The 24,833-nt window shown below is 41.3% G+C and overlaps 1 protein-coding gene, 1 long non-coding RNA gene and 1 other non-coding gene across 5 annotated transcripts in view; 1 reads left to right on the top strand and 2 right to left on the bottom strand.

Moving 5' to 3' along the window:
* Nucleotides 1-504: 504 nt before the first annotated feature.
* Nucleotides 505-22,864, top strand: LOC116526107. The gene is made up of 3 exons (XR_004257971.1): nt 505-514; nt 11,402-11,407; nt 22,705-22,864. It is a non-coding gene; the product is annotated as an uncharacterized LOC116526107 (long non-coding RNA).
* The window catches only part of ABCB10 (ATP binding cassette subfamily B member 10), a 39,811-nt gene continuing 20,970 nt past the window's right edge, over nt 5,993-24,833 (bottom strand). The window contains exons 7-14 of one of the 3 annotated variants that reach the window (XM_032242376.1): nt 20,105-20,200; nt 18,681-18,890; nt 16,372-16,451; nt 14,672-14,852; nt 10,639-10,682; nt 10,498-10,517; nt 8,026-8,060; nt 5,993-7,585 (exon numbers count right to left, since the gene is read on the bottom strand). In XM_032242376.1, the coding sequence (XP_032098267.1) occupies nt 8,039-8,060; nt 10,498-10,517; nt 10,639-10,682; nt 14,672-14,852; nt 16,372-16,451; nt 18,681-18,890; nt 20,105-20,200 (653 nt within the window). In that variant the 3' untranslated portion in view covers nt 5,993-7,585; nt 8,026-8,038. The remainder of the gene's footprint in view (nt 7,586-8,025; nt 8,061-10,497; nt 10,518-10,638; nt 10,683-14,671; nt 14,853-16,371; nt 16,452-18,680; nt 18,891-20,104; nt 20,201-24,833) is intronic. The other 2 variants (XM_032242374.1, XM_032242375.1) reach the window with 2 other exon arrangements.
* On the bottom strand, nt 21,842-21,988 carry LOC116526195. The gene has a single exon (XR_004258014.1). It is a non-coding gene; the product is annotated as a U4 spliceosomal RNA (small nuclear RNA).

The raw sequence follows: 24,833 nt of genomic DNA, 5'->3' as shown, positions 1-24,833 counted from the left end.
CCTACCTTATGCATCAAGTTAGTTCCGTGCTGCCTTCTCAGTGAAACTTCCACAGGATTAGGTACCCTTTATCCTTTGCTCTCTCTGCTCCTGTGTGTAGACTGTTTTTATCCTCCATAATAGTTTGTTTTCATAACTGTGTCTCAAGCACCTCCTTTTAAATGTCTTGACAGCAGGGGCAGTGACTTTGTTACCTTTGTGGCACACAGTAATAGACACATAGTGAACTTTCATTCAACATGTGTTGAAATAAGGGAATGGTTAAGTAAACACTGATGTATCCACATGTGGGAGACCACAGTGTGGGTGTCAGCTGTTGGCATTCCTCTGGGAAGCCACTCATCTATCTATGCACGCCAGTGGCATCTGAGCAGTCATCTGGCCAAGGTTACATAGACAAGCTGCTTTACCCCTTCTCCCACCTGGGTGTCTAACCCAACTTGGCAGCTTGTTGAGTCTTGCAGCTCTGAGAGCCCAGTGCATTTCCTCCTGTTTCATTCTTACAAGGAGGAGTGTGAAATAGGCAATAGAGAATATTAATAGTTGTATCTGAGAGGATTGGTGGGATCAGTTTTATTCTTGTGCTTTGTTGGACTGGTTAGTGGTTTCCCCACCATCCTATTATAAAAGTTATTGTTTGCAGGAGCTAGAATGACTTGCCAACATCTTTGAGTGAGAACTTCCCTGGAGTCCAAATGTATGACTGTTAAAGGATAGTGAGGTGACAGCACTAGAACTCATCCATTTGTTATGGTTTTAGTGAGTGCCCACTATGTGCCAGGCTGTGTAATAACTGCTAAGGCTTATAACTAAACAAAGCTCAATGGGTCCTACACTCATGGAGATTGCAGACCAATGAGAAAGACAGACACTGAACAAATGAACACATATAAGTATACAGCTACAAGCTGAAATGTGTACTATGAAAGAAAAGAGCAAGATGTATGAGAGAGAATCACTGGAGTTACCTAATTTTGGATGGAGGTCTGTGAAGGCCTCTGGGAGAAATGGACATTTAACCTGAGACATGAAACATAAGACAATAGGAGGAAGAATGTTTCAGGCAGAGGATCGTTGGGCAAAGGTCCTGAAGCAGCAAAGTCTTGGTGCATTCTAAGGGAGTTTATTTATTTTTATTTTACTCTATTATTTTTCTAGAGATTGGGTCTCACTCTGTTGCCCAGGCTGGAGTGCAGATCAAATCTCACCACAGCTCCAACCTTCTGGGCTTCAGTGATCCTCTGTCTCAGCCTCTGAGTTGGGACCATGGGCATGTACCACCACACCTGCCTATTTTTTTATTTTTATTTTTAGAAATGGGGTCTCACAGCCAGGCACGGTGGCTCATGCCTGTAATCCCAGCACCTGGCAAGACTGAAATGCAGGAGGATGGCTTGAGGCCAGTAGTTCAAGACCAGCCCCTAGACAACATAGCGAGACCCTGTCTCCCGAAGAAACTTAATTTTAAATTCTAAAAAAATACAATAAAAAAATGAAGTCCTGCTGTATTTCCCAGGCTGGTCTCAAACTCCTAGCCTTGAGTGATCCTCAAGCCTCAGCCTCTAGAGTAGCTGGAATTAGAGCCAGGGACTTTAGGCAAACAAATCAACCTCAAAGACTAAAAGTAGAGGAAATTGGAGAAATAAGGAGAGACCATGAATGGCCTTGTACGCACTGTCAAATAAGATCCCAGAGAAAGCAGATGGCACCCTCAAGCTAGCTAGTTAAATGAATTTAATAAAGGACTGTTAGGGGCTGGGAACAGTGGCTCACACCTGTAATCCCAGCACTTTGGGAGGCTGAGGCAGGCGGATCACCTGAGGTCAGCAGTTTGAGACCAGCCTGGCCAACATGGCAAAACCCTGTCTCTACTAAAAATACAAACATTAGCCAGACATGGTGGTACACATCTACAGGTGGTGCACACCTACATGTAGTCCCAGCTACTCAAGAGGCTGAGGCAGGAGAATCTCTTGAACTCGGGAGGAGGAGGTTGCAGTGAGCTGAGATTGTGCCCCTGCACTCCAGCTTGAGCAACAGAGTAAGACTGTCACAAAAATAAATAAAACATGTGCCATGGTGGTTTGTGGCACCTATCAACCCATCACCGAGTTATTAAGCCCCACATGCATTAACTATTTTTCCTGATGATCTTCCTTCCCCGACCCTCCCAGAGATGTTCTTAAAAATGGTAACAGTTCATGCTGAAAAGTCTGTGGAGAAACAAGCACTGCTTACATATCCATCTGGTGGATTGTAAATGAGTATGATCTTTTAAGAGGACAGTTTCTATCAAAAAGCCTTATAATTACCTGGCAATTTCACCTTAGAAATTTATCTTAAAAATAATCAAATAACAAAGACAATATTGTTTACAATAGTGAAGGAAGTAGAAAGTAACATAAATGGCCAACTATAGATTTATAGTGCATCTACATATGGAAAACTGAAAAAAAAAATGCAGAGGTTCTGAGTCTTAAAAAGAAAAAAAGAACAAAAAGCATTCTGGAAAGCAGTATTTAAAAGAATACATATGGATGTGAATAATGAACACCTAAAAATGTAGGAAAATATCCATCATGCAAATTTCTGAAAAGCAGTTTGGTTAAAAATAGTATGTGCAGAGAATTAGGTCAAATTTGCAATTATGTAAGATGCATAAATCTAGAGATCCAATGTACAGCATACGGATTATAGTTAACAACATTGTATTATATGCTGAAAATTTGCTAAAAGGAGATTTGAGACTTTCCTCAAAAAACTCCCCCAAATTTTAGTAACCATAGAAGGTGATGGATAGAATAATTTGCTTGACTGTAATTAGTTTACTGTGCATATACATATCAACATCATGTACATCTTAAATATATAGAATAAAAAATAGTATGTGCAGTGACAGGGTTCAGGACTGCTACCCCAAAATGTGGCACCTGGGCACTTGAGAACACAGTAGAAGCAGAAAGATCACTCTCTGACCTTCTTCCACCCTTCTCCCCTGAAGCAGGTCATAAGACCCTCATTGAGAGATGCCTTCCCCATACCTGGAGGAAAGAAACATCCTTATCTCCGAAAACACAGGGCCATAGAGAAGAGTCTGAACAAACAGGCTTTACCAGGTTCTCCCAGTTATTACCATTAGATCAGACCTTTGTCTACTCACCTTTCCGTAAGTTGTGCACTCATCAAACCTAGGCATAAAAATGCACAAGTTTCCCGGTTTCCTTGGGTCTTCATTTCTTTCAAAGACTTCTATGTCACCTTAAACTTTTAAATAAATTTGTATGCTTTTCTCTTGTGAATCTTCTTTTTGTTATAGGGGCCTTAGCCATGAAACTAAGATGGGAAGAAAATATATTTCTTTCCCCCTACATGAAATATAAGCACATTTAAATTTTATTAACATAAATAAAAGAATACCTCCCCAATGTAGACTGTCCACTAAATTCATTTAATGAACATTTACTGAGCATCTTTGATTGTGCTAGGTCCTGTGCTAGGTGTAGGCTCTGTCTCCCTCACAAAGCTAGTGCAAGGGTCAGCAAATGGCTGTTTTTGTATAGCCTGCAGGCTACAGATAGTTTTTAGTTTTAATTTGTTGGAAAAATCCAGAGAATATCTCATGACACATTAAAAATACAAGAAATTCAAATTTCAGTGTCCATAAACAGCCTACTTGTTCCTGTAGGAATTGTTCCCGTTGTGTGTGAGGTGCGCAGCCAACTTGTGGTTCCACTTGGAGATGTGCCTCCCTCTGTACATCCTTCCCAAAGTATCACCTTTGCAGTTAAGATCAAACTTTGATTTATGTGGGACTAACAACTGCAATCAACAATAGGAAAGCAGCCAGAATGATTGCCTGCAGATGTGATGGAATGATTGGGCTCCAATTCCCACAGCATGGTAATTAATGTGTTAGAATGGAGAGGCACAGGAGCCTTGAAGAACTCATGGAAATTACCCACACCCAGTCATTTTCAGGGAACTCATCTAATCCTTATCTGTCAATGAAACTTTTTGAGATGGCTCTAAATCTCAGTGTAGTTTAGAAGTCCTTCAAGTAGTGCAGAATTTTTTCACTGTCTTTGGCATCAGTGAAGTTTTGGCCATGTAGTCTCTGTCACAACTCCTCCCCCTTGTGGCTGTAAGGTGAAAGCAGCCATAGACAATTCCTGCAGGAACAAGTAGGCTGCTTATGGACACTGAAATTTGAATTTCTTGTATTTTTAATGTGTCATGAGATATTCTCTGGATTTTTCCAACAATTTAAAACTGTAACAACTATCTAGCCTGCAGGCTATACAAAAACAGCTGTTTGCCGACCCTTGCACTAGCTTTGTGAGGGAGGCAGAGACTGCACCTAGCACAGGAACTAGCACAATCGAAGATGCTCAGTAAATGTTTATTGAATGAATTCAGTGGACAGAGATTACCAGGAAAACCCCAATGATGCCTCAGAATACACTCCAAAGGAACATTTACAATGTGGTTTTCACATAATTCTTTCATCTATATATGTTTTGTGACATTTATACTGGTTTTCACTTACTTACTTTTTTTTTTGAGATGGAGTCTTGCCCTGTCACACAACTGGAGTGCAGTGGTGCGATGTTGGCTCACTGCAACCTCTGCTTCCCAGGTTCAAGTGATTCTGGTGCCTCAGCCTCCTGAGTAGCTGGGATTATAGGCATGAGCCATGACCCTGGCCAAGAATTCATCTTATTTTATAAAACTGCCAAAGCTTATCAAAAATAAACAAAAACCAGGTCAGGTGCAGTGGCTTACTCCTGTAATCCCAGCACTTTGGGAGGCTGAGGTGAAGGGATTACTCGAGCTCAGGAGTTCGAGACCAGCCTGGCCAACATGGTGAAACCTTCTCAACTAAAAATTCAAAAAGTAGCCAGGCATTGGTGGTGCACATGTATAGTCCCAGCTACTCGGGAAGCTGAGGCAAGAGAATCACTTGAACCCGGGAGGCAGAGGTTGCAGTGGTCAGGATTGTGCCTCCAGCCTGGGTGACATGAGACTCCATCTCAAAAAAAAAAAAAAAAAAAGGATGGATTCCCAAAATGGAGCCGTACTTTTATAAGAGTGCACTTACAAGAGTTTCACTTACAGTGGTTTCACTTACTGTGATTATTCTTTGGGAACCTGTCAGGCCTAGGGTCAGCGGAGACCCTGCATGTAGAGACAAGCCTGAGAGGGTGTATAACAAAATGCTGAGCTCAACAATGTGAAATTTTATCTTCACATGTAGGATTTCAGGTCATTTAAATTTTCTTTTTTGCTTATTTTCTAAATTGTTTTCATGAAGATACATTTCCCTTCAAAAGCTCTCCATGCACATAGGACAAAAGGTAAGATTTTCAGCATAGCTTTGAGCTGGCCCCTGCCTATCTCGCTAATATCTTGTTTCACCACTTCCTGCCTGAAATTGTGTATGTCATTAATGCTGAATTAATTCACAACTTGCCTGTGCTTATTTCCTCCTCTGTGAAATGGGGAAGATAAATATTTGTCTAAATTACAGGCTTGTAGAAGTATCAAATGTAACATGCACACACTCTGGAAACAAAACAGCGATAACCAGAACATACACCTCTATATGATGTTTAGCTGCATTCTTGTTATTAATTTTTCCCTGCCTTACAGCTCCTTCAAAACTAGAGTCCTTTGAGGGCAGAAACTGTGCCTTACTCATCTATCATCAACTCCACAGCACAGTTCCTTGTCCCTGGTGGGAGTAGGAGATACTTACTTACTGCACTGAAACAACTAAACAGAATGTTTTTAAGTAGGAAACAAGTGATGACATTAACAAACTTTGATCAGGAGGAATCAATGGGACTTTTCATAACAACATGTGTTTCTGTTTGTTTAATGTTAGTCTTTTCTTTATTCCTGAATCTCCACAGCCAAATTCTAGTAAGAAGCTTTATAAGAAGTGACAGACTGCTGCTTTGGTTCCTAGGTCATAAAAAAAAGTGACAGACACAAAGTTCACTATAAATTTTAATCTATGATATAAAATATTACCTAAAGATATAATTGAACATCATGTATCAGAAAATAAAACATAACAATGAAATGTAATTTTGTAAATACTTCTATGGTACAAGGATTATTTTTCTCAGATTCAACCTTGTAATTATGTTTTGTTTGCTTTCTAAAAAATCACACTTCATAAAGAACATAAGTAGAACTTGTTAAAATGATTGTCACAGGTATACTGTTTACTAATTCAAGGAACACTACATTCATTCATTCATATCAATTTTATTCATTAATAAATTATGAAGAATGAAATATAATATTCCATGTTTTTCATGAAATAGTGGTTTCGTCTTCCAGTCTAATCAGGGAACTAATAAATGCTTATTAGTTCATGGAAATACTTACGTTTTATTTACATTGACATAATTACTTCTTGGAGTCTAGCCCCATCAGTGGAGAAAAAGCACTTTTTCTAAAGGCAACAGCAAATTAACAGCACTGATACAAAATATAGCAAATTCAATGGTTGTCAGCATTGCTTTAGGAATTTTGAGACTAAATAAAATTATAACCATAAATAAAAGGGCTTATTAACAGTTAATGCCTTGATTCCCAAAAGTACTCATACAAACAAGTGAGTTAAAAAAACAGGTTTTTCTGTTTAAAAGATGCAGCTTCTGCCCTTTTAAAAACATGTCAGGCTTTCATGTGCCAAAATGTGGAAAAATGCACATACTCAAATATAGTTCCTATAGGAACACATATTCCTCAACTCTCACACCTTTGAAGACACAGGAGATGAGCAACATAAATGTTCCCTTCTTTCCAGCTGACTTTAACTAGTTAACCAGGTTTGCTTCATGAGATTATCAGAATAAAATAAAGCGTTAAATTTTCATTTTCCATTACTTTACCTAGTAAAATTAGACTTAAAGCACGTGGAATACCAGAAGAATTACACAGTGATTAGTAAACTGGCCTAAAATGATCAGGCTTTTTATTTGTAATTCCCTTTTAAAAGTTGTCATTTGACAATAACTTCAATCTTTAACAGCAGGGAAAAGAAAATGAGGTGCCATGCTATATTCATTAAAATATTTCACGATAAAGGAAAATACAAAACCTGAAAATAACTTCAGTGCTATAGACATTTAAAAAGTTGCAATTATTAAAACTCTGAATAAAAAGATGTTGAGAACAGGTACATTTCAAAATAATATTTTACATACTTTGGAAAAAATAGGTATTTCTCAAATAACTTGATACACTGTTTACATATTTCATATAGTCTCTCGGGTTTTTTTTCCCTGCATCACTATTTTGTATTAAAGTCTTTCATATTGTTTACCAGTAATTGCTTCTTTATGCTGATATAAAACTTTGTTTGTTCATTAATTTTCTGTATATCCCATTTGGTTTTGAAAGCAGTTCTTCATGTTTTCCATATTCAGTAATTTTTCCTTGGTCAAGAACAGCAACCATATTAGCATTCTTAATGGTGGAGAGACGATGGGCAATAATTAACACTGTTCTTCCATCCATCAGTCGATCTAGAGCTTCTTGAACAAGGTACTCATTTTCAGCATCCAGCGCACTGACACAGGAGCACACACATAAGAAAGCAAAGACATCAGTGCCAGCCATACTCCAGGCTCATGTGCTTCCTGATACACAGCGGCCCTTCCTAAGCTATGAATTTTTACTAAGATCAAAATTTCAGCTGTTTGGGACTCCTTGAACTCCATAAAACTATACTGTGATATAAGGAGAAAGGCATTCTGCACAGTTGCAGCTTACAGAATGATTAGGATTGATGGCAACCATGTCTGAAGTGGACCTAGAACCCTCGATTATGACTCAGTCTGCCCAGTGCTTTTCAACTCTCATTATTTATTCAGGCTCCATCACTTTAAAGTAAAGGTGGGGGAAGCATTTTCAGTTGTATCCACTTTGAGGTACAGAATTAAAACGTTTCGGTGAAGAAAGAATTTGGTTTACTATATATAATCACATAAATTATTAAGATATCCTCACCTGGTTGCTTCATCTAGGAGAAGAATTTTGGGATTCTGAAGAAGGAAAAAAAAAGATAAAATAATTTTATTGGAAAAACACAAACTCTGAGCAATAAAAAGGAGTAAAATTCTGACACATGCTACAATGTGGATGAACCTTGGAAACTTATGCTAAGTGAAAGAAACCAGACACAAATGATCACACACTGTATGAATTCACTTATATGAAATATAGAAATGCAGAAAGATTAGTGGATACCTGGGGTGGGGTTAAATGTAGGAAATAAGGAAGGGGAGCTGCATGGCTGCTAAAGATTAGAGGGTCCCTGGTGGGAGTGATGAAAATGTTCTAAAATTATGGTGATGGATGCACAACACTGAATACACTAAAAATCAATGAATTGTATTCTTTAACCGGACAAATTATGTAGTATGTGAATTATATCTCAAAGTTGTTACAAAAAAACCCATAAATTACTAAGTGTCTGGTATAAGTACATAAATGAAAGAATTAAGAGACTGTTTTAAATGATCAACAGAGTAATCACTAGTACATAAATGAAAGATTAGAGATTCTTTTAAACGACAGAGCAATTTTATCCTGCTGGTTAGGGAGGTGGGAATCTAAAATGAGTAAAGTGGGCAGATGGTGGCTCACACCTGTAATCCCAGCACTTTGGGAGGCCAAGGCAGGTGAATCACCTGAGGTCAGGAGTTCAAGACCAGCCTAACCAACATGGCAAAACCCCATCTCTAGTGGCGCATGTCTGTAATCCCAGCTACTCAAATGCTAAGGCAGGAGAATAGCTTGAACTGGGAAGTAGTGGTTGCAGTGAGCTGAGATTATACCACTGTGCTCCAATGTGGGCAACAGAGCAAGACTCCGTCTCAGAAAATAAATATATACATACATACATATAATGAATAAGGCTGGGTGTGGTGCCTCACACCTGTAATCCCAGCAGTCTAGTCTGGTATGCTGAGGGGTGAAGACTGCTTGAGCCCAGGAGTTCAAGACTAGCCTGGGCAAAATAGCAAGACCCCATCTCTACCAAAAAAAATTTTTTTTTTAATTAGCTGGGTTTGGTATGGTATGCCCCTATAGTCCTAGCTACCCAAGAGGCTGAGGCAGGAAAATCACTGAAGCCCAGGAGGTCAAGGCTACAGTGAGCCATGATCACACTGCTGCACTCCAGCCTGGGTGACAGAATGAGACCCTGTCATAAATTTAAAAATTAATAATATTAAAAAGAAATAGTTCATAACTTACAAGGTCCTGTTTATAGTTAATTTAGAAATAATAAATAACTTTGGGAAGCCAAGGCCAGGTGGATCACTTGAGGTCAGGAGTTGGAGACCAGCTTGGCCAACATGGTGAAACCCCCACCTCTACTACAAATATAAAAATCATCTGGGCATGGTGGCATGCATCTGTGATTCCAGCTACTTGGGAGGCTGAGGCACAAGAATCTCTTGCAACCTGGGAAGCGGAGGTTGCAGTGAGCCGAGATTGTACCACTGCACTCCAGCCTGGGAGATAGAGTGAGATTCTGTCTCAAAATTAAATTAAAACACATAAGACAAAAAAAAAAAAAAAAAAAAAAAAAGACTAATATGATGTAGGTAAAACATTAAATTCTAGCTTTGCAAATGAAAACATACATCCTCACAAAAAAGTAGCTACTATTCATTCATATATTATTCACAATAGCCCCAAACTGGAAATGACCCAAGCATTCATCAACTGGTGAACAGATCAACAAATCGGGATCCATCCATACTACTCAACAGTAGAAGGGAATAAAGTACTGATACAAGCTACAAATTGGAGAAATCTCAAAAATGCTCCACCCATACTAAGTGAAAGAAGCTAGATGCCAAAAACCATATATTGTTGGACTCCACTTATCTGAAATGTCCAGAAAAGCAAATCTAAACAGACAAAGTAGATTCATGGCATCCTGGGGCTGGAAACAAGGAAAGACTCCAAGTGGGCACGAGAGATCTTTTTAGGGTGATAGAAATGTTCTAAAACTGGACTTTGTGTGCAACCAACTCTGCAAATTTACTAAACGTCACTGGAAAGTACACTTCAGTGAATTTTATGTATGTAAATTATGCTTCAGTAAAAATCACCTATACACCTGAGGAGAATAGTTGTGTAACAAAGGGAAGACTATCACTTCCTTAAAAATAGAACACCTGCCTTTCGGCTAACATGGCTCTTCCCTCTTCTTTTAGGAGTCTTGTCTAAGTACTTCAAGTCTGTACTATTCACTTTAGCAGCTGATTACAGATTGTACAAATATGCATACTGTGCTGTGTGTTTTGTATTTTGCATTAATAATCACTGTTTCACTGGCTAGACTGTATGCTTCTTGATGGAGGGGCCATGTGTTAAATTCTTCTACCTCAAACATCCTTACCACAGTACTGGGCTCATGATACCTAAGAAATACTTGTTAAATTTGGACAATATGCACTAACTTACCTTTCACCAGAACTGTCACCCTCCCCATTCAAGAAAAAAACAAGAAGAAACGGAAGAAGACAAATAGTAAATTACAAATTACAAAGTTCCTAATAAAAATAATCCCTAATTTAAAAAACAGCCAAGTAGCTTCAGACTTACCTTAAGCAGAGCACGGGCAATTGCAATCCGCTGTTTCTGCCCACCTGACAAAGACAATATTTAAAAAAAGAGAGCCTTAACAAAAATTCTTAGTAATAGGCTTTTATGACAAGTCACATGGCAATTTGAAGGCAAACTTCTTCCAGTCAGTCATAGCTGAGATAGACCAGAAACCGATTTTAAAATATATTGTCTATCAATCCCAAAATTAATAATTATTATAGCTAACATTTATTGAGGACTTCCTATATACCAGGTATTTGATTTTCTTTCTTTCTATTTTTTGTTTGTTTGTTTGTTTGGAGATAGAGTCTCACTCTGTCGCCCAGGGTAGAGTGCAGTGGCACGATCTCAGCTCACTGCAACATCTGTCTCCTGGGTTCAAGTGATTCTCCTGCCTCAGCCTCCTGAGTAGCTGGATTACAGGCACCCGACACCATACCTGGCTAATTTTGTATTTTTCTTTTTTAGCAGAGACAGGGTTTCTCCATATTGGTCAGGTTGGTCTCGAACTCCTGGCCTTGTGATCCACCTGCCTCAGCCTCCCAAAATGCTGGGATTACAGGCATGAGCCACCATGCTTGGCCTCTTTCTTTTTATTTTTGAGATAGGGTCTCGCTCTGTCACCCATGCTGGAGTGCAGTGGCACGATCATGGCTCATTGCAGCCTCAATCTCCTGGGCTCAAGTGATCCTTTGACCTCAGCCTCCCAAGTAGCTGGGACTATAGGTGTGCACCACCACATCTGGCTAATTTTTGGTAGAGGTGGGTTTTTGCTATGTTTCCCAGGCTGCTTTCAAGCTCCTGGGCTCAAGCAATCCACCTACCTCAGCCTCCTAAAGTGCTGGGATTATAGGCAGGAGCCACAGTGCCCATCCAATACCAGGCATCTTCTATTTGCATTGCATGTATTATCTCATTTAATGTTTTTATTTTAAATAATTTCAAACAAGGGTCTTGCTCTCTCGCCCAAATGGAGTGCAGTGGCATGAACACAGCTCATTGCAGCTTCAGCCTCCTGGGCTCAAGTGATCCTCCCACCTCAGCCTCCTGAGTAGCTGGGACCACAGGCACACACCACCACACCTGGCTAATTTTTAAAACTTTTTGTAGAGACGGTCTTGCTGTGTTGCCCAGGCTGGCGTCAAACTCCTGGAGTCAAGAGATCCTCCTGCCTTGGTATCCCAACGGCCTGAGATTACAGGTGTGAGCCACTGTACTTGGCTAATCTTTTTTAAAAATCCTATGAGATAGACCCTATAATTATTCCCATTTTATAGATGATAAACTGAAATATAAAGTAACATGTCCAAGATCTTATAATTGGTAAGTAGTGGAACTGAGATCTGAACCTACACAGTGCAAGGGGTATGCACTTAAAAGCATATAAAGAGCTATGCTGTTCATCACTACACATACTTCCTCCCTAACAGAATATCCAGTGTAGCAAGGAAACCAGAGACTCAAGATATTTGGAGGTTTCCAAAGAACCCTTGAAATGTCTGGGAAGCAAAAGACATCAATGGTGCTGAGGCTGAGAATTCTAATTTTGCCACATTAGAGCAATTTTTTTCCTTTTTTTTTTTTTTTTTTTTTTGAGACAGTCTTGCTCTCTGTCTTCCAGGATGGAGTGCAGTAGTGCAGTGCAATCATGGCTCACTGCAAGCTCTCACTCCTGGGCTCAAGTGATTCTCCCACCTAAGCCTCCCCAGTACCTGGGACTACAACATGTGCCACCATGCCTGGCTAACCTAGCACTTATTCTTTATGGTGTTCTTTTTTCCTCTCCTCTTAGAGGAACGAATAGTAACGTGTGTATGACACTGAAAGTTACAGTAAGCCACTCTAATCCTCCCCATCTTTTAAAGCTCAAATTCTACTAAAAGTGAAGAAACAGACTGGAGGTAAGGCGGGATGGAGTGGAGTCAGCAGGAAATCTGTGTTGATTCCCTCCTCATCTTTGTCTTACCCCACCCTCCCTCCTTTCCTCCAGGACGCTACTCCTAAGTCACACTTGAAAAGTCTCAGAATGCTCACTCCTCCCAACTTACGTTGTTTATAAAACCCAATTCCATTTTGGGGGATAAAAAATATTCCTTTTTGGTTGATTTTACTGGCTGAACATACTTATCAACAGTAGTTGCTGGACATCATTTTATTTCATGTAAGAGAGGTTCATCCTCTACAGTTGAGGTGTGTGGTGCTGCTAAATGCTGCTCTCAAACAGGAAACCAGTGCACACAAGGGCAGTGAGGAAAACCCTCTCCTTCTGAGCCTCTGACTGGTGGGGATGTCTGAATGCCCTGAGGTAGGTCTTTGGAGCAGCCAGCTGATAGCATAGTCCCCTCTGAGGCACTTGTGGTGCCAATGAGTACGCTGGGAATCTATTGCTAGGAGTTCTGTCTTCCAGAAAGCAAGAGCAGACTGGAACCTCTGGTTACTTTGCTAAGAAACAGAGCTGGAGAATCCTACTAGAGGGAAGGATATGCAGAATCTGTTTCAAGGGAGGTGACGTGCTCTCGGGACAAACCTCACACTTCAATTTTCAAAAATTTCATCACAAGAAGTTTAAACTGGTTTTCTGCCCCATTTCTCAGATATGTTTCAGAGATGGAGTAGCAGTTCACTTTTACACAGCAGTCAGGAATTCTACTCCTGGAACATCTCAAATCTATCAAAGACACCTTTTCATCTGCTGCATATATATGTATATATTATACAATAAGCTTAAAACTCTTATATTTTCTGTGGTTTAACTTCAAATGAAAAGTTTAGCATTGGAAAAGACTGTTGTTTTAGTCCAATCTGCCAGCCTTCACTCTGACAAAGAGGTACCCACTCACTGTTCAAGCAGAGGCAAGGATTTTTTTTTTTTTAATGTTCAACATAAGCTGTTTCAGATTTTTTTTTTTTAAACAGGGCCTCACTCACTCTGTCACTAAGGCTAGAGTGCAGTGGTGCAATCTCAGCTCACTGCAACCTCTGCCCTGCTGGGCTCAAGCAGTCCTCCTACCTCAGCCTCCCAAATAGCTGGAACCATAGGCACATACCACCACACCTAGCTATTTTTTTGTACTTTTGGTGGGGGGGGGGGTCTTGCCATATTGCCCAGGCTAGTCTCAAACTACTGAGCTCAAGCAAGCCAACTGCCTTGGCCTCCCAGAGTGCTGGGATTACAGGCGTGAGCCACCATGTCCAGCTGGGAGCTTGTTACCTTGCAAGGAAACATTTCAGTATTGGTATTGAAAAAAAAAAGCTCAAAATTTATTTCTCTTTAATTCTACTCATTGGTTCCATTTCTGCACTTTAAAGAAATAGAAAAGAAGTCTTCTCTCCCTCGTGAAAATACAGTACCCATAATGTGATCCAGAATGATAGGTGTGGTCTGACATCAGAGGAAACCGCTTACTTTGCCTCACAGCTGTGAGTCCATTCAGCAAATTATGGCTTACAGGCCAGACCTGAACCATGACTTGTTTTTACATGGCCCTCAAGCTAAGAATGTGTTTTACATTTTTAGAGTTGTTTTAAAGAGACACACAAAGAAAAATATGTGACAGTGATCATATGTGACCCATAAAACTCAAACAGTATTTACTCTCTGGCTGTTTACAGAAAAGTTTGCCAACCCCTGGGCTAGTATGTAGGGAGTGAAGAACTCTTTCAATTTCAGCTTTGTTCCTGATGCACATTCCCTGACTCCCTGGGCAAATCATCCTGCCACTTACCTTATTTTCTTTAATTTTTGAGGGTCTCAGTTTGCAAAGCACACTTTTTTTTTTTTTTTTTTCAGATGAGAAAAAGCTTGCTGCGAGTGAGTACTACTCAGAATTTTTGGAACACATTTGAGGTAGAAAGAGAAAAAAAAATACTGGGTGGTTTTCTACATATAAGAGGTTTCAGCAAGTAGTAAGGCTAATTTCAAAAACTCTAAAGATGAAAGCCTAATTAGAAAACAATACTGCAACATGGAAATGTGTAAAAAGTTCTTTGAATATAGAGTTTTTGCTAAAAGCAGTAAAAAAAAATGCACCTGAAAGGAGAACACCCTTTTCTCCAACCACAGTGTTGAACCCTTGGGGGAAGTTCCGGATGAAGGCCACTGCATTGGCCACTTCAGCCACTCTCTGGACTTGCTCATCAGTCACAGAAGAAGGGTTGTCAGCGCCATAAGCAATGTTCTCAGCAATAGAGCCAGAAAACAAAATGGGTTCCTACAAATTGGAAATAAAACATATCACAAATTTCAAAACAGACTTCCAACGTGTCTAGTAAATTCAGTTACATCCAAGAAACTGTTAAGCTGCTACCCAAGAATATAGACTAGTTTCTTGGTTTCTTCCTCATTCTCCATAAATTCACCTAGCAGTTTTTTTTTTAATTTATGTTTTGTCATACACAGGATTGATTTTATCGCCTGTAGTTCTCACCATGCTGCAGGCAATGAGACCTCACGGCAGGTGCCCGCAAGGCACCTGGCACATGGTAGGAACTTCATAAATGTCAGTCCCCTATCTTAGGAATCAGGAGGCACTGGGAGACCCCAAATCCAATTGCACTTTCTCAGCTGCCTGGCTTCCACTCAGGAAAAAGAGGGGAATCCATCTCTATCCATTACTTTTGGAAATACATGCAAACCAGGTAGGAATAAAAAATTCTTGACAGAACCCTATGGAGTAGTCCTAAAAAGCAAGCAAACTTCCAGGCTGTTTTCTCCATCCCTAATAAAATACACCACTGATGTCCCTACACTCCTGAGCACCCATCACTGTCCACCTGCCCTTACCCAAGTGGAGTGGGGAGAAGGTGAGCTAACTAGAAAGAGCGGTTCAGAAATGGGGGGAGGCTTAGGTTTGTATGCTGTGTACACAGCCTGGTAATAAAAATTAGAACAGTTGCAGCAACATTTCCCTGCCCCAAAAGGTCTTCTGAAAATGGCCTTATCAAAGTGACCACATTACATTAACACTCCGCTTTGAAATCTGCAACTTCTTTGCAAGGGGGACTCTGGCTCTTGCCATAGTCTTTGCTTACTCGTCCCTGAAACCCATTAAGCAGAATAGTAGACTATGGCTGGTGATGAAAATCGGAAGTGGGGAAGAATCAGTAAAAGCTAAAGAAGAGTCAATAAAAACTTTTATCATTTCCTCCCCATCCTCTAGACTATTTAGTAACGGCAGTCTCCAGCTTTCAATAAAAAGTCAAGGCTTCACCTTGCTCAGTTGTATAGGGTTTTCAGGAAACAGCACTACTTGCAAACCTTAACAACCTGCCATGTGAGATGAACTTAATACATCCAGAAGACTTCCATTCCTTCTCACTTGAGAAGTTCGAGACAAAAAAATGGAAATGACAAAAGTAATTTTATTTATTGATTGACTGATTGATTGACTGAGGTGGGATCTTGCTCTATTGCCTAAGCTGGAGTACAATGGTACAATCTAGGCTCACTGCAGCCTGCAGCCTCCACCTCCCAGGTTCAAGCAATTCTCCCACCTCAGCCTCCCGAGTAGCTGGGATTACAGGTCAACCACCACACCTGGCTAATTTTTGTATTTCTAGTAGAGATGGTGTTTTACCATGTTGGCCAGGCTAGTCTCGAACTCCTGACCTCAGGTGATCCACCCTCCTCTGCCTCCCAAAGTGCTGGGATTACAGGTATGAGCCACTGTGCCCGGCGACAAAAGTAATTTTAAAAGAAAGTGAAATAGAAATGGAAGCCTCTCTTCTTACCTGACTCACTGTCCCAATCTTGGATCTCAGCCACACTGGGTTTAGCTGACGGATGTCATGGCCATCAAGACTGATAGTTCCTTGTGGAGAGGAAAAGAAACAGTCACTGAGTGTGATGAGGCTGATGACCAACACAGAAAGGATCCAGTGGGAAAATTCCAGACTCTATTTCTCAAAGATAAAAAATGTACTGAAAATCTCCAAATGGACTCTAAAACCAAACATCTTTCATGAAATTTCAGAGCTAAAAGGGAGTTTCCGGATTGTCCAAGTTACCATCTCCCAATAGTGGCTGAATGACTATCTCACCTAGTCCATCTGTCCAGCTTGCCTTCCTGCACCCCAGAGGTTGTAGGGAGTTTCCCCAAAACTCCATAGAGTGACTTAGGATTCCACCGATAAGATGCCCTTGTGCAAAGCTTTGATTCAGAAGGGAGGAGCAAGCCATGAGGTATCCACTTGCTGGCACGAATATTGGCAGAGGTGGCACAGTTCTGAAGCTGGCATTCATGACGGCAACTGCCTAAATTTCCAGCTGACAATGCCAGTGTCAGCAGCTTCCTTGAAGGCCTGGTTCTAGGATAGAATTCTGGGAATTGTCCTGGAAGTACAATCTAGAATCTATTTTATCATCCCTGCCAGTGATTTTTGAGTTCTTTTATTACTCCTTTAAACATCCCTTTCTGTAGAAGCTTAGATGGTGAGGAATCTGTTGTCTGCAATTAAGAATCTGGTAGATACTATGGCAGAGCTTTTAAATAATCAGATGCTATCTCTAGACTTTCACTAACAGAATTCTACACACTGAGGGTGATCAACAATACTTGGAGATGATGATAACAGTGACAGCATAAGAAATGCCCTTTCTTCTCGGTTAGTGTTGTGGAATTATAAAAGCCAGCTAGAAACTTTCATAAACTGGCAAAAACTTGAGGTCTTTGACTAAAAAGCACAAAGCTCTCTGTAGACTACACATGGCAGACATTTAACTGCAGTGTGCTTTGTCCTGGACTTATTCATTGTGATGAAGAAACTAGAGACTCAGTATTTTTACTTGACTTACAGCAACCTAACTAGGATTGTTTTTTGTCTTTTTGTGGAGAATGAGGTCTCACTATATTGCCCAGGCAGGTCTCAAACGCCTGGGCTCAAGCTATCCTCCCACCTCTGCCTCCCTAAGAGCTGGATTACAAGCATAAGCTACTGTGCCCAGCTAACTAGGATGTTTTTAAACTCCGAATTGTATAGCAAGTCAATGATGAATCAAGAAAGTGATTCCAGAGGCAAACAGTGTAGTAAGCCCCATTTTAACATAGGTGGTGATTCTGTGGGTCAGGATTTGCAAGTCCATTTATCTGACATGTAACCAGCTCTCACATTGTTTTAACCAAAAAGCATAAGCACAAAGACACAAAACATTCTTTTCATTTTAAACATTTTTAATTTTTTTTAAATAAATAGAGACAGGGTCTCACTATGTTACCCAAACTGGTCTCCAACTTGTGGCCTCAAGTGATCCTCCCACCTCAGCCTCCCAAAGTGTTTGAATTACATGTGTGGGGCTCCATATCTGGTCAAAATATTCTTTTTAAATTCATGATTTGATTTTTACTAAGAGTCGTTTGCTTGCTGACACTGTTGTCTACTCCAGGGAAGATATAAAGAAGTAAAATCATGTGTTCTTTGCTCTTAAAGATGTTATAATCTAAAAATAAAACAAAAACTAGAATGAGAAAAATCATCCATTAAGAAAATCCCTACTAGCTCAAAATAGTTTCAATGGAACAGTCACATAGAAGTGAATCACTGATTGCCAAGTTAACTGTGTGCACAATAACCACTCAGCGGGTCACAGGCAGAGGCAGAGGTTCTCCAGGAGCTCCCCATCACACCTGCGCCCAGCATGCCCGCTGGCAAACGGTGGTTCTCCAGGGTGCTCCTGGCGTGTAGGGATGTCCAGCAGCACTCAGGCACCTTCTCCTGGCCACTGAGCACAGCCTCATCCACCTGCTCCCAGTGGAGGGCATGTCCAGAAGAGATACCCACATGGGAGATGAGGAGGTAGAATTGGGGAAGTCACTCTGCGGTTGAAGAGATAGGACACATCATATACAAAATGCTCTAAAGGCCTCTGTATGAGCTGTCATGCCCCTGCAAATGACACCTTCTGTTTGAGGGATTTCTTTCCACTGGCACTTAGAACTCTCACAGAAGAAGGTATTTGCATGGTTTGAGCATCTCCCAGGGACACAAAGTGGGAGCAGAGCTTCGGAGAGTCCCCTGGTGCTACAGTGTGGTGAACCACTTACCAGAAACAGGGTCATACAACCTCAGCAGGAGCGAAAGCACTGTTGATTTGCCAGAACCACTTGGGCCAACCAGTGCCGTGACAGATCCTGACGGAATGGAAAGGCTGAAATCCTGAAATATGGGCACATCTGGGCGAGCTGGATAGGTAAAATGCACGTTCTTAAACTCCAAAGCACCCTGGAAGCTTTTTTCATTTAAGATGACCCCCTCTGAAACATAAAATGGAATATTAATTACTCAAAGCAAAAAAGTAAACTCACAGCTGAACTCGGTTCTCCTACTTATCTGGCTATGGACGGTGACTCCACCACAGCTAACCCTGGCATATGAGCTCTTAAAGGGTAAGTCAGAAGCAGACCAAGGCTAGACGCTTACTGTGTGCCAACTCCGCACCTACTATGTCCAAAGTACTATACATAGACAGTCTTATTTGATCCTTACAACCCTGAGAGGTAGAAATTATGATTCCAATTTTGCTGATGAGGAAACTGAAGACCACAGACAACAACCTGCTTAAGCTAACAAGTAGTGGAGTTAAGATCCACCCTTGGAGCAGTCTGGTTTCAAAGCCAATAGCCTTCTCCCTATGGCACTGCCTGTGTGTAGCTCCAGTTTATCTTGCCTAACAGGAATAAATATTTTGAAAGAGTTATGATGAATAGGAAGCACTGCAAACCAGCCACAGAGCTGGGTGGGGTCAGAGGTTTGTTCTGCCCTGGCATTCATCTTCTCTGATTTGGGAGACACCACTCAGCCTCTCTCAGTTGGGCCTATTTCCCAGGCCTAACACATCTGGAGAATATTGGGCTTTCACTTAGGGACCTGGGGCTACCCAACAATGTCCTTGGAGTCAATAAGCAGTTGGGAGTGGTTACTACTCATAGCCACTTCTCCTGAGTCCTGGCTAGTTGGTCTAGGCCCTACAGCTCCAGGGAAGTCATTGATAAGGAAGGTGATGGCTCCAGCCAATGAGTACCAGCCTCCCCTACCCCACCCAAAAATGCCAAGAAACTTAGATACTTAAAAACTTCCATATGTCCGATTCCTCCTCCCTTCTTCCCACCACAGAGATGTCAGAATCACTAGGGAAGATCAATTTGGTAGACTAGCTGGAACCCTTCCTAGTCACAGCCCTGGGCCACAGTGGCTTCCATCCTGCCCAGGTGCAGGGAGGGGAACAGTGGGCAGCACACTATGTGATCAGCCCATGCATCCAGGGGCATCCTGGCCCACAACAGTGCCCCAGCAGCTGTCCCACCAGCTCTCTTAGAAAACCTGACCACCCCCACCCGGCCCGCCATGCAGCAGGAGCCACATCCTTATTGCGGCTCATCCCTCATTCCCTCACAGGCAGGGAAGAGCTCATCTCATTGTTCAAAGCCACATCTGTTTAATCCTAGCAAAGAAAGGTTTTCAGACCCACCGTTAAAAGGCAGCTTGGGCTCTCTCTCCAGGAGCTCCCACAGTCGCGCCCCGGCGCCCAGTCCTTTCATCAGCTCCGAGTAGAAAGAGCTCAGACCTGAGGATGAGAAACAGAATCCATACACATTTCCATCACTGGCCACCTCTCCTCTGAGAGTAGTGACAATGATTGCTTTTAACACAGAATCCGTTATTAATACTTTCAAAAAATAACCTGAGGCAGCTTCCTGGAAACTGATATTAAGAATTCCCTTGCCTCACGCTCTAGTTTTCCTTTGGCTTCCTCCTCCAGTTTCATTGATTTCGTTCTTTCTTTTTATTGAGATGGAGTCTCACTCTGTCACCCAGGCTGCAATGCAGTAGCATGATCTCGGCTCACTGCAACCTCCACCTCCCTGGTTTAAGTGATTCTCCTGCCTCAGCCTCCTGAGTAGCTAGGATTACAGGTACACACCACTATGTCTGGCTAATTTTTTTGTTTTTAGTAGAGATGGGGTTTCACCATGTTGGCCAGGCTGCTCTTGAACTCCTGACTTTAGGTGGGCCACCAGCCTCGGCCTCCCAAAGTGTGAGATTACAGGCATGAGCAACTGTACCCAGCCAAATTTCACTGATTTCTAATAAGGATTTAATGTTTGATCAAGGATTAAAAAACACATAGTCATATTCATTAACCACTGGATTAAAATCATAATGCTGCAGAGTAAGTCTACCTAGTTAAAAGCATAGCAATTTAAATGAAATGTAACCCTACCTCATAATTTTAAAAAATATAAAATACTTCAAGTTGATTTTAAAGACAAATCCACAAAATAATACCTCACCTCAGGCACTCAGTAAATAGAACTTTGATAAACTACTCACATTCTCCCATATACTTTAAGTAATCTCTAGATTACTTATAACACCCAATACAATGTAATGCTATGTTTAAAAAAAAAAAAAAAAATGATGCCAGGCACAGTGTTCATGGCTGTAATCTCAACACTTTGGGAGGCCAAGCTAGAAGGATTGCTAGAGCCCAGAAGTTCAACACCAGCCTGGGCAACACAGAGAGAACCTTGTTTCTACAAAAAAATAATTCATTCAGTCTCCACAGAGATGTCAAAAATTGCCAATGCTGGCCAGGCGCAATGGCTCACACATGTAATCCCAAGCATTTTGGGAGGCCAAGGTAGAAGGACCACTTGAGGCCAAGAGTTCAAGACCAGCCTGTCCAACATGGTGAAACCCTGTCTGTACTATTAAAAAAAAAATACACACACACACACACACACACAAAATTAGGCCAATCACGGCTGTAATCCCAGCACTTTGGGAGGCTGAGGCAGGCGGATCACCTGAGGTCAGGAGTTCAGGAGTTCAAGACCAGCCTGGCCAACATGGTGAAACCCCATCTCCACTAAAAATACAGAAAAATTAGCTGGATTCGGTGGTATATGCCTATAGTCCCAGCTACTCAGGAAGCTGAGGCTGGAGAATCACTTGAACCTGGGAGGCAGAGGTTGCAGTGAGCCAAGATTGCATCACTGCACTCCAGCCTGGGTGACAGAGTAAGACTCCATCTCAAAAAAAAAAAAAGAAAAAAAAAAAAATTGCTGGGCATGGTGGCAGACTCCTGTAATACCAGTTACTTGGGAGGCTGAGGCACGAGAATTGCTTGAACCTGGGAGGTGAAGGATGTAGTGAGCTAAGATGGTGCCACTGCACTCCAGCCTGGGCAACAGAATGAGACTCCCTTTAAAAAAAAAAAAAAAACAAAAAACTTGCTAGTGCTTACTACATTGCAAGTCATCACAGAGGGGTACTGGGAAAAGTTTTCAATTAGCAATAATCATGCCTCAGATAAACCTCATTGCCTATGATACTGCCATTGTCCTAAGCTAAACATATTCTTTTTTTTTTTTTTTTTTTTTTGAGACGGAGTTTTGCTGTTGTTGCCCAGGCTGGAGTGCAATGGCACGATCTTGGCTCACCGCAACCTCCGCCTCCTGGGTTCAAGCAATTCTCCGGCCTCAGCCTCCCGAGTAGCTGGGACTACAGGCATGCACCATCATGCCCAGCTAATCTTTGTATTTTTAGTAGAGACGAGGTTTCACCTTATTGACCAGGATGGTCTCGATCTCTTGACCTCGTGATCCACCTGCCTCAGCCTCCCAAAGTGCTGGGATTACAGGCTTGAGCCACCGCGCCCGGCAGCTAAACATATTCTTACCATCCAATCAAGCAGTTATACTACTTGGTATTTACCTAAATGAGCTGAAAACTTCTATCTACACAAAAACCTACACATGGATGTTTATAGCAGCTTTATTCATCATTTCCAAAACTTAGAAGCAGCCAAGATGTCCTTTAGTAGGTGAATGAATAAACTGTTGTATATCCAGACAATGGAATATTATTCACTGCTAAAAATAAATGAGCTATCAAGCCATAAAAAGACATGGTGGAATCTTAAATGCATATTTGCATGAAAAGAGCCAATCAAATGCTATATACTGTATGATTACAACTATATGACATTCTAGAAAAGGCATAACCATGGAAACAGTAAAACCATCAGTGGTTGTCAGGGGTTGCAGAAGGGTGATGAATAAACAGAGCTCAGAGGATCTTTGGGGCAGTGAAACTACTCTGTATGATACAGTAATGTTGGGTACATGTCATTATGCATCTGTCCAAACCCATAGAATATACACCAAGAGTGAACCCTCACATATACTATCGACTTTGGGTGTAGTGCTGTGTCAATGTAGGTTCTTTTTTTTTTTTTTTTTTTGAGACAGAGTCTCACTTTGTCACCCAGGCTGGAGTGCAATGGTGCAATCTCAGCTCACTGGAACCTCTGCTTCCTGGGTTCAAGCAATTCTCCTGCCTCAGCCTCCTGAGTAGTTTGGGATTATAGGTGTGTGCCACCACACCCAGCTACTTTTTGCACTTTTACTAGAGACAGGGTTTTGCCATGTTGACCAGGCTAGCCTCGAACTCCTGGACTCAAGTGATCTGCCCACCTCAGCCTCTCAAAGTGCTGGGATTAAAGGCATAAGCCACTGCGACCGCTGTAGGTTCATTAACTGTATCAAATGTACCACTCTGCGGAGGATGTTGACAGTGAGGGAGGCTATGTGTGTATGGGGGTAGTGGTATACACCCCTATCTCAACACAATTTTGCTATGAACCTAAAACTACTTTGAAAATGGTATTAATTTTTTTAAAGAAAAAGGAAGGTAGGGAAGAAAGAAAGAAGAAGAAAAAAGTAAGGCTGGACATGGTGGCACACAACTATAATTCCAGCACTTTGGGAGGCTGAGGCAGGAGGATCACTTGAGTCCATGAGTTTGAGACCAGCCTGAGCAACACAACATAGCAAGGCCCTGTCTCTACAAAAATAATTAGCTGAGTATGGTAGCTCATGCCTGTGGTCCTAGCTACTAAGGAGGCCCAGGTGGAAGGATCATTTCAGCCCAGGAGATCAAGGCTGCAGTGAGCTAGGATTATGCCACTGCACTTCTGACTGGAGACAGAGTGAGACCCTTTTTCTAAAACAAAACAAAACAAAAAAGAAGTGAAAGAGTCAAAAGTAGTTTAATATAGTAAAGAGCTTTGACTTTGAAGAACAAAAGCAAAATGGCCCTGGATTAACAAAATGCAATCTCTCTCTATAACGGAATATTATTCAACCATAAAAAGGAATGACGTACTAGGCAAGTTGCAGTGGCTCAGGCCTGCCATCCCAACACTCTGGAAGGTGGAGGAAGCCAGATTCCCTGAGCCCATAAGTTCAAGACCAGCCTGGGCAACATGGCAAAACTCTGTCTCTACAAAAAATACAAAAATTAGCCAGGTATAGTGGGCACATGCCTGTAAGTCCTAGCTACTTAGGGGGCTGAGGTGAGAGGATCGCTTAAGCTCAAGAGGTCAAGCCTGCGCCACTGCACTCCAGCCTGGGTGACAGAGCAAGCCCCTGTCTTGGGGGAAAAAAAGGGAAAAAAAAAAGGAATGAAGTACTGATATATGCTATAATGTAAATGAACTTTGAAAATATTATGCCAAGTGTAAGAAGCCAAACACAAAAGGACATTTATTGCATGTTTCCTCTTACATGAAATATCTACAATAGGTAAATACATAGAGACAGAAAGCAAACTGTGGTTGCCAGGAGCTGGCAGGAAGAAGTAATGCAGATAGACTGCTTAATGAGTATCCGTTTTCTTTTCGGGTGATGAAACTGTATGGGAGCTAGAAGGAGGTAGTGTTTGCACAGCATTGTGAATGTACTAAATACCACTGAATTGTAAACTTGAAAATGGTTAGGTTTTGCTTTTCTTCATACAGTACTTCTGACCTCTTCTTAGAAGAGAATGTGCTTAGAATCATTGGGGATTTTCCCCCCTAATATGCCTTTCTAAGCAGAAACCAAAATAAAAATTCTTATTTATTCAATTAATAAAATAGGATTTCTTGCTTCGTAGATTTATTATAGAATTACTTTGGACAGTTATTCTATAAAAGTATAAGATTACTTTAAGAACATAAAAGCACTTAAAATCCTATTGAAGTTGTTGGGCACTGGTGGTTCAGTGGTAGAATTCTCACCTGCTAATTCAAGTTGTTGGATTAAACTCCTATCACCTTAGGTACCTAAGTTATAAATGTGGAGGAAACCGGTGGCAACAGGGGTACACTGACTTACCCATACTTTTTTTTTTTTTTTTTGAGACAGAGTCTC

Source organism: Sapajus apella, unplaced genomic scaffold, assembly GCF_009761245.1.
Source record: "Sapajus apella isolate SASKATOON/1434 unplaced genomic scaffold, GSC_monkey_1.0 scaffold49, whole genome shotgun sequence".
Classification (NCBI taxonomy): Eukaryota; Metazoa; Chordata; class Mammalia; order Primates; family Cebidae; genus Sapajus; species Sapajus apella.
This window is presented reverse-complemented; position numbering and strand designations above follow the sequence as displayed.